The sequence below is a fragment of the Tupaia chinensis genome, unplaced genomic scaffold (assembly GCF_000334495.1).
Source record: "Tupaia chinensis unplaced genomic scaffold, TupChi_1.0 Scaffold000054_1, whole genome shotgun sequence".
In the NCBI taxonomy this organism is placed as follows: Eukaryota; Metazoa; Chordata; class Mammalia; order Scandentia; family Tupaiidae; genus Tupaia; species Tupaia belangeri.
Genome location: NW_006159512.1, coordinates 6455585 through 6469883, shown reverse-complemented (window position 1 = coordinate 6469883; position 14299 = coordinate 6455585). Strand labels below are relative to the sequence as shown.

General features: G+C 40.1%; 1 protein-coding gene across 4 annotated transcripts in view; it reads left to right on the top strand.

Annotated features, from left to right (window-relative positions):
• CUNH12orf42 (chromosome unknown C12orf42 homolog) overlaps window positions 1–13906 on the top strand; it is a 174272-nt gene extending 160366 nt beyond the window's left edge. For 3 of the 4 annotated variants that reach the window (XM_006141405.1, XM_006141406.2, XM_014591665.1), the window contains exons 5-6: window positions 9621–9989; window positions 13299–13906. In XM_006141405.1, coding sequence (XP_006141467.1) covers window positions 9621–9989; window positions 13299–13747 — 818 coding nt within the window. In that variant the 3' untranslated portion in view covers window positions 13748–13906. The remainder of the gene's footprint in view (window positions 1–9620; window positions 9990–13298) is intronic. The other variant, XM_027775970.1, reaches the window with a different exon arrangement.
• The last annotated feature ends 393 nt before the right edge of the window (window positions 13907–14299 follow it).

Here is a 14299-nt window from a genome sequence, read left to right as displayed (position 1 = left end):
CTTCTTCTACTCTCCTTCCACTTTGTCCCTAGCATCCATAACAATTTTCAATGCTTTTATGTCTGAAACACTTCTGGCCCCAAGCATTTTATATAAGGGATACTCAAACTGTGTGTGTGTGTGTGTGTGTGTGTGTGTGTGTGTGTGTGTGTGTGTGTATTATGCAATAAGGTGTTTTAAAATTGTAGAATGGCTCAATGACCTAATTAACATTTATACAATCTTACACACACTTAATAGTTTTTGTGTTTGTTAAGAGCACTTAAACTTATTCTCTCAGAGATGTCCTACAGTCTCCATGTTGTATAATAAATTTCTTGCTGTAACTATTGATATTCCTTTTCCTCTATACTAAGTGTGTTTCCTACTCTTCCAGCTCTGTGCCTCTTTCAAAGTTTCCTGTGTTTGGTTTTCTGTAGTTAGAACATGATATGCCTAGATATATACATATTTGTGTGTGTGTGCGTGTGTGTGTGTATCTTGCTTGATGTTCTCTGTATTGTCTGGGTCTATAGTCCATTGTCAATCAATAGAAATTTCTCAGCCATAATTACTTCAAATATTTTTCTCTCTCCCATTCTCTCTCTCTCTCTCTCTTTTTTTTTTTTTCTGCTTGCAGTATTTCTATTGGGTATATGCTACACCTTGTGACATTATCCCACAAGTCTGTATGTTCTATTATTTTTCTCTTTTTCCTCTGTGCTTTTTAGTTTAGAGTGTTCCTATTAACTTCTCAGTTCGCTGAATCTGATTCTTTTTTTATGCCATGTCCAAGCTAATGTCCATCATAAGCATTCTTGATTTCTATTACAGTGTTTTTAAACTAACTTTTCTTTTTGATTACTTCTTAGAGTTTCCATCTCTCTGCTTACCGGATCTAGTATTCTTTCTTGTTTTCTACTTTTTCTAGTAGAGCCCATATTAATTGAAGTTATAGTAAATTCCTTGTTCAATAATTCCAGTATCTGTGTTATATCTTAATCCGGTACATATATATTTGCTTTGTCTCTTCACAGTGTATTATTTCCTGCCCCTTGACATGCTCCCTAATTTTTCATTGAAAGCCAATGTGATGTATCAGGTAATAAGAACTGAGGTAAACAGTTTTGTAGTGTGAGGCTTTATGCTAATCTGGCTGGGTGTCAGGCTGCAATTCATGCTTGTCATAGCTATAGATGGCAGTCTTCAGAGTTTTCTGATAGTTTTGCTCTTTTCCGTCTTCTAGATTTTGGGCTTCCCTAACTATTCTTCCTCAGAGAAACACCGCAGCTCTCTCTGTTGCAATTCACTGTTATTATACTACAGCCCTATTAATGTGGTGATAAATTGTGGGGAGAAGGAAGCATTCTATAAACTGATGATTAAATCTCAGTTCTTAATAGGCATCTGTCCTTGGGTTGTGATGTTTACAAATGTTTCTTAGCTTTTCCCTCCCTTTTTAGGTAAGCTAAAGAGAACTTGAGACTTCTTTAGCTGGAATAAGACTTTGAAATGCCTTTGTTATGGACTATGCTCCAGAGGTGTTTCACGATGACTATTCTTTCCTTACCCTAGTAGAGATATGAAGAAATCTTTCTCACATCATCTTGAGAATATGGTGGAGTTCTTTGATGCAGTACCTGCCCAATTGTAGGAAACCCCTCAAACTAATCTCCAGGAATTTCTTACTCTCAAGTTAGTCCATGCTCAGCCTTTAGCAACTCATCAAATTTACCAGTTTACAACTCCAGAGACATCTTCTCTGTGTATACCTATCTCAATTTGATTCTGTGGAATCACCTATCTCTTCAGGTTTTGGGGTGGCAGTTTTCTCTGAACACTTAGTTCTTTGATAGGTACAAGTTATTGATTCTCAGTTTGTTCAGCTCTTTCTTGTAAGGATAGGAGTGTCAGTTTGCATGTTAGAGATGCAACTGGAAACCCACTCATTTATTTTTCCCAAAAACTTTATATCATTGTTGCCATTTTATGGGTGAGGAAAATCGTACCCAGACTGTCTAGCTCTTAACTGCTGTGTGAAACCACCACACACATACAAGCTGCCATCTCCTCTTACCTGGATGACTGCCAACTGTCTTCTAACTGGCTTTTTTTGCCCATCTTCCCTTGGAGAGCTTTTTCAAAGGTGCTTGCTATTGTCATCACTTATCTATTGAAACCTTTCATAGCTTCCAATCACATGTTGCACAACTGTTATCAGACAAATGTGCAGACCAGGCCTGATTGCTCATTGTGCAGTAAACCAATTTCTGAAACAAGAGTTGGCTTTAAGGAAGACTTTATTATGGAAGATATCAACCAGGAAAACAGTAGAGTCCGAGACCCTTAAAGTACCATCTTCCCAATTGAGAGTCAAGCAGGGTTTTAAAATACATATCAGGTATGTGACAATGTGAGGTTATGGGGGTAGGAATCCAGGGACTTTCCAGAAGAGTTTCAATAGTGACATCTTTTATAGGAGGCGCTGCTTTCTTGCTGCCAGATAATCCTGATGAGATCTCAAATGAACATGTTATTGTCAGATATGTTTTGGGTAAAGAATGCAAGAAAAATAATACTTAGGACACCTGGATCTCTTCAGTATTAAATACTGCTTGTGACTGTGTCTTGCAAAAGTTGAACTATTAAGGTGATCACTACAGGGCCATAATCACAGTGTGCATGGTATTGATTCATCAGGAGGGAATGAGCACATGAGCTCATCTCTTGCAGAAAATAAATTACCTAGGGCTCTAGGGAACATTCCTTTGTTTTTAATATGGTAAATATTATATTTAAGAATAAACAAAAATACATTTCTTTTTTACTTCTCAGGGGCTGGTATCACAGCCTTCAGACACCTTTTCTGTCCCTTTTCTCCTGTCTCCTTCCCTTCAGGCACAGGGGCTGCTCTTAGTTCTGGGGATATATCTTAGTCTTTGTCAGGTTGGAGTGCACTTTACCCAGCTCTTAAAATGAGAAAACTCTTTTAGCCTTCAGATTAGTCTCAGATTAAATGGCACCATCGCAAGTTTCCACCTGTGGTTCTGTCTTGGCCCTTTGTTTTTCCCTGGTCTCACTCACCACTATTTATAGCTGCTTATTTGTCACCTATCATTGCCATCTTCCCCAGTAGATTGTAAACTTTATGAGGGCAGGAACCACATTTTCCTTCTTTTGCTATGTCCTCAGGGCCAAGTATAGAACAAAATACATAATAACTATTCAATACATATTTCTTTATACAAAGGAATGCATAAGATGAGGCAAACCCTGGATGAATAGAAAATATTTTATTTTCTACATGAATCCTTACTACTGAAAGAGACCATTTAGGAACTGTAGGAGGAAAGAAAAAGATATATATAGCAACAGCAATGATAATCATAACATTGATGGCTTGTTGAGTACTTCCTCCATCTAGGTACTGCTCTAAGTCCTTGTTTACAGACTCATTTATTTACCTCTCAACCTTGTGTGGGAAGTATTATGATTATCCTCATTTTATGAGTAGGGAAACTGAAGCATGGGGCTGTTAAGTAGCTTGGCATAGGTAACACATCTAGGAAGGAGTGAAGCATAGCTATGACCCAAGCAGTCTGGGTCCAGAGTTTGTGCAGGTGACCTCTGTGCAGGTGGCTTTTAAGTACATCCCAAGACATCCCCATCCTCCCACGCCCACGCTTAACCTAACTCTATTGGCTTAAAAGTGACTGTCATGAAGCCAACAGGTGGCTTGGTGGTTAAGGCATTGTACTCCCACATGGTCAACCGCAGTTGGAGTCTTGGACCTCCTGACTTGTTTCTCACTTCTCCTCTCTTTCTTTCTCTATCTCTGTGTGTGTGTGTCTCTGTATCTCTCTGGTGAACACAAGAGCCTGATAGCAAATTAAATAATAATAACAAATAAAATTAAATAAATAATTCCCTTTTTTAAAAAAAGTGGCTGTCACTCTGTAAGTAGGAGGAAAGGGGAATGGGAGGTGCCAGAGGTCATTAAACCCCATCATATGATCTAAGGACACTTATAAAGTGCAACATTAGAATTCTTAGTACTAACAGAATACCTATTGAAGGTTTATGTCTGAGTTTAGACATCCAGAAGATAAAATCAATTATATTTAGTCCCTAGACTAAAAGACAAAATGAGCTTTGAGAAATTGACTTTCCTTCATCTCTTCCAGGACAGTAGCTTTTGTTCTTTTCATAACATGAAGCATGAGAAAGGAAGAGACAGAGTGAGGATACAAACATACAGAAGTTACAGTCTGAGGAACAGCTACAAGGATTGGGTGTGAATGGGGTCAGCATCAGGCTCACTGGCATTTCAGAAGGGCAAAATATGCAGAAGTTACTATATTTATCATTTTCTATAGAATTGAAAATGAATACCTCAGCATCTTTTATGACTAGTCATGAGCTGTTTTGCAACACAAAGAAAATAAGAAATTGTTTCTATAAAACACATTGAGCTCTGAAGTATATTTTACTATGCCTTGAAATCTTCTGCCTGCTACAACATTATTTCAAATAAAATTATCAACAGATGGGACCTCTGCTGCAAAATCAGAGGCAGAGTGCCTCACACATTAAAATAACTTGCAGCACTTGAATATCATGATGCATTTTAAACAAACAAAACACCAAAAAAAAAAATCCAAAAAATGAGTGTCTCAATAGTAGGAAAGAGCGATTCCCTCTATCAGTAGATAAAGGTAACTTGGAAGCAATTAAACATGTGAAAAGGCTAGAAGCCATGTTCACTATTCTGTTCTCAACTTCCATGAGATCAACCTTTTAAGCTTCCTTATGAGTGAGAATGTGCAATATTTTTTTTCTGTGCCTGGTTTATTTCATATAACATAACATTCTCCAGACTCATCCATGTTGCTCTGAAATGGCAGGATTTCATCCCTTTTAAAGGATAAATAATAGTCCATTTTGAATCTATGTCACAATTTCTTTATTCATCTATTGATGGACACCTAGGTTGACTCTATGTCTTGGGTGCTCTGAATGATGCTACAATGAACACAGAAGTACAGGTATATCTTCATCCTGATTTTTTTTTCCCTTAGTGTATACACCCAGTACTAGGGATTAGTAATTCTATTCTTAGTTTTTTGAGGAATTTCCATAATATATTCCACAGTGGTTACACTAAAAGAAAATTATCCTAATTTCATTGTTTGTTGTTCCTATCACCTATTTCTAAGTAAGAAAATATTAAATTATTTCTTCTATGTATTTTAGTCCATTTGCTATGCCAATTTTCTCTTATTTTTCCTTAGCTTCTAAAAAAAAGTTTATTTCTTCTGCGAGACATAGGGAGGAGAGAGAGAGAGAGAGAGAGAGAGAGAGAGAGAGAGAGAGAGAGAGCAAGCCCCCCATAACAGGGTCTTCACACTACAGTCTACCCCTAGTCTCAGCTGTCCTGGATCACAGGTGTACTCAAACGGCCAACAAGCTAAGGGAGGTCCAGTTCGAGGCAGTCATGTGTATCCCTTGGGACAGGTGACATTGATTTAAGAATAAAAAAAGAAATTCCCTGAGAACTCTTAAGACTCTGATCCCAGATCCAGCTTCTTCAATTCCTGGCTACTGGAGAGGACATGCTGCTTATTAACTCTGAGATGACTTCCTGCTTTGTAAAATGGTAAGCTGGAGAGTTTTGGTGAGGCTTAGGTGAGTTTACTGATCTGAAAACAGAATGTAAAGGTATATGCTAGTAAACAGGCATATGAAGTGAGGATTGCCTGTAGAGAGATACTAAGGAGAGAAATATGTTCATGACTATTCAGCTGAACAAAATCATTGACAGTGTCTGAAATCTCCAATGATTGATGGAAACCCCTATTTCCCTATGCTGATTACATATTTTAATCTCTGAAGATCTTATAAAATACAGATACTTGGGCTCTTTTTTCCCTGGCTGGTCAGGGGGTAGGGATGGGAAGGGCAGTGGGCACCCACCCATCCATATTTTTAAAACATTTCAGGCATTGTCTGATATGTAGCTACAGTTGGGAAACATTGAATTAGATTTAAGAGATTTGCAACCTAACTGAACTTTAAGTCATGAGCTATGAGTTTGGGTTTAAGTTCTGTCACTATGGAGGAGGGTAAATCTGAAAAACTGAAACAAAAAGAAGGATCGAAGGCTGTTGGAAATAGTAGAAGGACTTTCCTTTTTCAATAGTTTCTGTCTCTGATTGTGTAATGCCAAAACAACTGGTTGTTCTATCAATTTAGGCAACCTGATAGTTAAAACAAAGAAACCTAAAATTCATTCAGAGGCCCATAACATTGGAAGGTTCTGATTTGGTGTGCTCTGGTTTGAAGTTTGTTTTTGTACAAATCTGCTGGCCAAGTTAGTCTCAAAATAATTACTTCTATTGGTCTGGGTAACCTTTTATCATTGGAGTAGTACCTAGAATACTGTAGAAGCTCAGTAAATACTGGTTAAATAAATAAATAAACATAATCACCATTTGTCCTAACATCACACATGGTGGCTTTGATAATTATTCCTTATACACATACACATATGCACAGTGCCTGCTATATTGAAAATACTAAGTTACGTACTTCTCTGAAAACCAGTGACATTTTTGATACAGATATACTAAGATCTAGTCTCCTGGAGACATGTAACCAGAGGTGGACATCGAGGGTACTGGGGCTGAGCTTCAGGTGACCTTTAAGGTCTCTTTCAACCCATAGTTTTGGGATGTGAAGATGTGTGAAGGGCCTCAGGTTTTCCAATTTGTTCTTGATATTTGTACAACAAAACAAGGATACTTCCAGTGCCATTGTTCTAATGTTTTCCTTTCTGAAACAGGAGACCCAGTGCTCTGTTATTAAAGACTCTATGTGTTTCTTTCCATTGGTAGACCAGTTTATAGAAACATATAGAATAAATTGGCCTATCATTTCAAACTCTGACTCTAAGATGAAATGGGTTAACCAATCAAAAAATGAGAACAAAAAATCTTGTCTACAGTGTTGGAAGTTCACTAGATTTCTAGAACTCTAAAATTTGTGTGCACACAGCACTTGCAAATGCATTCCCACTCAACCATGCTGAATATTTATAAAGTCACATTTGGGGGTGAAGATATACTGAAAGGAGGTAAGTGACAGCGTGGCCTTTACAGGGTAGCCATAAGCCAAAGAGGCAAACTTGACCTGTGCTGATTCAGAGAGCACTCATCTTTTGCATATCACATCTTGCATTAAAAAAAAAAATTAAAAAAAGGAATGAGGTACCAACATTTAAAATGAAGAAGTTTTCCATATACATAAACAATATATTTAAACTTCTAAAAAAATGCAGAAAGACAGTTTACACTGGACCCACATCCTTGTATGGCAATAAAAGACAGAACCTGAGAAGTGTCTAATCTTTGTGAATGTGACATAAACCATCAGGGTATTCCTATTTGGCTCTTTCTTTTCTGTCATCTGCCTGGCTCCTGGAGGCATTAGCTGTGATTCCTTCCCTATACCTTGCATAGCCAGTATCTTCTTTGCCATTTGATTGTGCCTTGAACACACGGAATTTTTGTCTTCTTATAAAAATTCTTGTACTTTGATATGGTTTCTTCCACATAGTCCAATTTTTCAAAATTCTAATCCCTTCCTCTTCTTATTCCATATTTAACATCCTCTTTTCTATCATCTGGATACCTTTTTTGAGTGAAAAAAAGGCTGCTATTAATTATTACTCTGGGGCCCAACCACTGTGGCAGAGTGGTAACCCAAGCGCCTGCAAGGCTGGAAGCCACATGGCCAGTCACGGGTTCAGATCTCAGAGTCAATTTGGAAACACATTGGTGCTCAGAATCTTGAGAAAATGGAAGACTGGGGAAAGGGTATTGGGATGTGACAAGACCCTGTACTTTTTTATCTCTTTTTCACACATGTGCACATGCACATGGACTCTGTTATTGAAAACATTACTCTGGGACATGTATAAATTGGAACTATTATACTTATTTTCTAAGGTGACAATAAAAATTATCACAAACTGGGTGGATTAAAGCAACAGAAATTTATTTTTTGACAGTTCTGGCAGCAGCCCAAGTTTAGATGTCCACAGGGTTAGGTTCTTCTGGAGGTCCTGGGGGAAAACCTGTCCAATTCCTTCTTCATAACATCTGGTAGTTGCTGGCAGTCCTTGGTATTACTTGGCTTGTCAGTGCAGACCTCTATTGTTGACCTCCCTTATCACATGCATTCTTCCTGTGTGTCTCAACCTCTGTTTTCTCTGCTTATAAGGACATCAGCCATATTGGATCAAGGCTTACCATAATGATCTCATCTTACCTGCTGAATTATATCTGCAAAGATTTTATTTTCAGGACCAGCAGATGGCGTAATGATTACATTGCTGGACTCCCATGTAGTTGACTGTGGTTCAAGTCCAGGGTCCAGGGCCTGGTGGCTTAAAACTCATGCTGGGCGTGTGTGCATGCATGCCAAAAATCCCAAGAGATGAATAGAAATGAAGGCATTGGTAGTGTGGCTATCTTCCTAGGGCGGGGGGAGGAGGGTGATTTCTCACTTTCTGTCTCTCTATCTCTGTCTCTCCAGTGAGCACACATGTCCTGTAGGAAAAAAACTCTCTAAAAAATAATTTAAAAAATATTTTATTTCCAAATAAGGTTATATTCACAGACACAGGAGACTAAGACTTCAATGTACTTTTCAAATAACATAGTTTAACCCATAAAAAACTAAGTCATTTGGTCACAAAGTTTCAACTCTACTAACTAATATTTGTGGAACCTTGGACAAGCTACTTGATCTAACCCTTTAGTGGTTTTCTAGGCCTGCTATAAGAAATTACCACAAAGTGGGTGATTATAAAACAGCAGGAACGTGTTTTCTCCATCCTGAAGGCTAGAAATTAAAAATAAAGGTGTTGGCAGGGTCGTCTGCTGGTCCCGGATACTAGAATTTCAATATATCTTTTATACGGGGAGGGATTTGGGAGGGTGGGGGCACAATTTCTAACCTATAAAATAGAGATAATAGCACTGTCCTCTAGATGTAGTTCTTTTTTTTTTTTTTTTTTTTTTTTTTGAGAGGTTTTCGCTATAGGGTGCGTGCGCTCGCCAGACAGACAGAGAGAGACATAGAGACAGAAAGCGAGAAATCACCCCCCCAGGGGGGATGGTCACGCCTCAATCCCTTCTCCTCCATGCTCCTCTCGGGATCTTGGGCACGCATGCACACGGGCCCAGCATGAGTTTTAAGCCACTGGGTCCGGGATGCGAACTGCGGTTGACTACGTGGGAGTCCAGCAACATAGCCATTACGCTAACTGCTGGTTCCCTAGATGTAGTTCTTGAGAGGATTAAATGACAACCGTATCCAGGGCCTCCCACACAGTGCCTTCAATTCAGCTTAAACTCAACAAAAAGATTCTTGGTCTTTTACTTCCCTTGCTGTACCTTTTCCTCCTGTTCTTATCTCACTAAGGTTCCCCAGTTCCTGACTTCTTTGTCATTTCCATTTGCTCAGGGTAGAAATACAAAACATGAGAATTTGTTACCCAGTTTCATATTTTCTGCCATTAATTTAGTAGGTGATACTGGAGTGCATTCTTTCCAACTAATGTTATGTACCTTTTATAGTACTTCCAGAAAGGACTCAGAATCCAGCAGCATATAAAAGTACTTGTACTTGTCAGCACATAATCCCCAGGTCTTCGGTATTTACAGTTTCTTGTGATGAAGACTGCAGAGACGTGGGCTCCTCCTCAACACTACCCAGTGAAAGGGATGAGGCTCCACTGACCTTTGCTGTCAGAGAAGAAAGTATGAAGAGGGACAGAGGAACACCCAAGCAAGCCTGGAGCAGTCCATTTTTGGATCAGGAAATGGCTAAAAAGCCTATTCTACCCCGCTCAAGAAAACCGATTCACTTGGAAGCTACAGGAGTGCACATCAAAAGACACATGAAACTTCAGAGCCAGTCCTTGAGCAATGCCAAGGGAGATTCTGGTAGGCATCACATTGTGGCTCCTAACTCCTCTTTTCTTTTCTGTTTCAACTGGTCACTATTTTTATTTTTGAGAGAGAGAGAGAGAGATTTTTGCTATAAGACATGTGTGCTTGCAGGAGACAGAGAGAAAGACACAGAGAGAAAATGTGAGAAATCACCCGTGAGATAGGGGAAGAGGGAGGGCCATGCTGCAATCATCCACATGGGAGCCCGGTGCCACAACCACTATGCCACCTGCTGGACCCCACATTTTGTTTTTAACTTCAATATGAACAGAAAAATGTCTGACTTAATGGCAGGTTCTATTCTACGAGGAATGATAAGAACAGAATTAGTTAGTCCCTAATGAACATCTACTTGTTTCCAAGCATTATATTGGAGGAGAAAACAAGTGTGAACTGATGACAGGTAATTTGATAGTTCTGGTATTGCATTAGGTAGTGATAATGATACTGAGAGTTATTATTACCGTCATCATCATTCCTATCCTCATTTATTGAACTGTCATCATGTGCCAGACACTGTGGCAAGCATTTTATGCTATTTATGAGATCCTCATGACACTCAGGCCGATGATGTCATTTTTCCCATTTTATGGAGAAGGTAGCCATGACTTCATAGCACAGTATGATGAGATACATATGTTAATAAAGTGTTTTGAAAAATCACATGTTGTAATAAGAGGCATAATTAAAAGTAAGGAGGACCAGAAGGAATAAACTTTGGAATAAGAAGACCTGGGCTTGAATCTTAGCTCTGTCCCATTTCAGCTCTGTAGTCATGATCAAGTTCCATAAATGTTCTTTGAGTTCAGTTTTGTCAGCTATAAAGTCCTGACAATTACTACTTTGAAGAGATGTAATTTTTATCAAAATAAAGTTCCCCATACATAGTAGTCACTGAATGGTGGTGATACTGCTGCTAGTTGTTGTTGGTGTTTATGGTCCTGATGTGTAGGCTAGAAAGAAGAAAATGTAAGAAAACATGCCTATCTAGGAACTGTCATGCAAGAAGAATTAGAAGTTACTTAGCCTTTTGTTGTAAAGGAATCTTTGGAGGTTTGCTCTAAGCATTTGTGCAGTTTATTAGAAATGAAAAAAGGCAGAGAGACAAATTTTTGACTCAATATAGAAGAGGACTTTGTTTGAGCTAGAAGAGATGCACCTGCTTAGGCTAGAAGTGCTAAAGCAGGGGCTGAGGAGTCCTTCTGCCAAAGAGGTGGAGTCAGGGATTCTGTCACTTCTGGGAGGCTGAGCAATGAGAGGACACATATGACGCTGGTTGATTAGACATTTTTGTGCCATCATAGGTACAAGGCAATGTACTAACGTGTATAGGTAATCTTCATAGGACCTTCCTCTGAGATAGGAGCTGAACTGTTATTTTCTTGTTGACTAGATGCAGAATCTGATACTCAAAGAGTTTCTGTAACTTTAGGACTGGAGCCAGGATTTGAGCCTTTCATTCTGATTCAAGAGCATTCCTAACTTAAGGTTCTAAATATGACAATAATAGCTCTTGGGCGCTGAGTACTTCCAATTCTCTTCATGCTTTGTGTTCTGTCATGTTCTCCCCTCAAAGGTTTAACTTGTTTCCTTTTTCACATCTTTCAAATCTTTACTGAGATGTCACTTAGTTGGGTCCTTCCTAAGCTTCTCTCTTGCTTTATTTTTCTCCTTGGGATTTATTAGCAGCTGGCACTTACGAATTTGCTCATTTGCTTATTTATTAGTCTGTTCCCCTCTCTTCCTTCCCCCACAAGTAGAAGGAAAGCTCTGTGAGTAAGTCTGCCTATCCTCTTCTCTTCTGTATCCCCAATGTCTGTAATAACTGCCAGGCACATAACCAGCACTGGAGTATTAATGAATGAATGAATGAAAGAAAAAAATAACCTTACAACTCCCATGTTTCACATAAGGGTCAGGTGATATGCCAGGATTTGAAGCTAGGATGCCTGACCTCAGAGCCTTATTCTTTTCTGTACACCACATTACTCCTCTAAGACTGTTGCAAAATTACCAAATTGTGTTCAGGGAAGAAATGCCTATCTTAGGGCTCAAAATAGAGGACAACATATTCTGTCTGACCATGTCCGGTTGCTCCAGATTCCAGAGTCACATTCATGATCTCTGGTGGATTCTTCTCACACTGGATATTGATGACAGTGACTTGGTCATGTGCCAAAGCTGGACATTTAAATCAATGAACAGCTATTAAGCATTTAGTTTTTAGAAAGCAATGGTTTGGAAGTTTTAATTTACCTTAGAAATTAAATGTCATATTAGAAATACAGTATTGTCATTCCACCTTGATTACCAGGGAATAATTCCCACACTGGAGATATCAGATTCCTGGACCAGCAGTTGGCATAATGGCTATGTCGCTGGACTTCCATGTAGTCAACTGCGGGTGAATCCCAGACCCGGTGGCTTAAACTCACACCAGGTGCGTGCGTGCCCATGATCCTGAGAGGAGAGGAGAGGAGAAGGGATTGCAGCATGGCCATATCCCCTGGGGGTTGATTTCCTGCTTTCTGTCTCTCTGTCTCTCTGTCTCTATCTTTCTGGTGAGCGCACACACCCTGTAGCAAAAACCTCTCCAAAAAAGAAAGAAAAAGAAAAAAGAAATCAGATTCCTAAAAATCTTTCAGTCTGACATGGATATGTTGAACGTGCATTGGAAGGTGCCCAATAATACCAGGCGTAGAACAGGATGTGACAAGAAAGAAAAAAACGATTATATATATTAGTGTGTGGGAATGTTGTGTGCACCCAGCTCCAGGTTAATTCACTGTTCAGCTGGTTTGCAATTTCTAATAAAACCTATAAAACTACTCTCTTGGATTGTTCAAATCATCAGTTGTCAGTTCAAAAGGGTTGTAGATCAATTTATTTTTGCATGATGTTAACACTACTCAACAATTTTCCATTCACACACTTTCCCCAAAATTGGAAGTCGAGGCTTTATTTTAGTCACTAATTCTTCTGGTTCTCTCTTTTTAGAAGTTTTGAACAGTTTTTCTTGAAATAAAAAGTTTTATGAGGATTCTGTAGAGATCATTTTTGGAGGGGGAGGGGGTTGGAAGGTGCTTTCAAAGAGCAGGAAAAGAATAAAGAACATTTTGTTCTTGTAAATGTGGGAAAACATAGGAATGTAAGACCTGAGTATGTTTTCTTCCTGCTCTATCTGCAAACCATACAGACCCTGATTTCTCCAACGTCCGGTTATCAGGAGAGATCTCTTTCCTTTAAAGCCCCATTGGATGCGACGCCGCCCCGCGCACTCGAACGCCCTTTTTTGCCTTCCAGATCTTGCTGCGAGACCTTTCACAGCCATCGGCCTCTGCAGAACGAGCCAGCACCCCCTGGGCCAGCACAGCGTCCGGCGGAGTGCGTCGGAACCCGAGCTGGAGGACAGCGTGGCAGCCCCTGTAGGCGCTCTGGCACCTCCAGATTTCCAGAGCGAACTCCTTGGCGAGTCCGGAAATCCAGTCGGAAGAGGCGCGGTTGCCATGGCAGCGGAGATGCTCCCCAAGCATCCTCATGCCCTGGGGGAGAGGAGGCCTAGGGCAGACACCTCCCTCCACCGCAATCTGGCAGGAGCGCCCCTTCCTCCGTGCGTCGAAGCTTCCACCCATTTCCCGTCCAAGAGGTTAATAAAGGTTTGCTCCTCGGCACCCCCGCGGCCGCCCCGGCGCTTCCATACGGCCTGTTCACAGGCCCTGTCTGGGCCGGTGGTGAATGCTCGCTTGCATTGACCGCTGCGAGGGAATTGTTAGGCGAGCGAGGCCGGCCTTCGAATCAATGCCTGCGCCGAACAACAGAAAGGGCCTCAGATGTACTGGTTTCCACAGAACCATTGTTAGGCTTTTGTGAAGCATTTTTGAACCTAATAAATAATGTCAAAAGTCTCTATCGCAGCCAAAAATGTTCCTTTTGAAGCATTTCTAATAGTATTTTTGTTCCGCAGTGTCTCCCAGTGTTACAAAGAATTCGCGCTTCACAATGGGGATGGGGTCCATCGCGTGCCACTTTGCAAGGCGCCGACTGGGATGGCGAGGACTCCTCTTTGTTTTGCTTTTCTCAGGTAAACGGTTTCACTTACTGACCTCGGCTCCGGTTTAAGGATGCTTTCTAAGGGCCTTTAGAATTTCTAAACCGAGGTTTGGAAAACATCATTGAATGTCTGTAATTTAATAGTTAACATGAAATTTGATTACTCCTGGTGGGCCTAGGAGAATTCTGCAGGCTGTATGAAGATTCTTATGTTGGAAACCTGAAGCTGGATCCTGATAGGTGGAGGCCCTTAA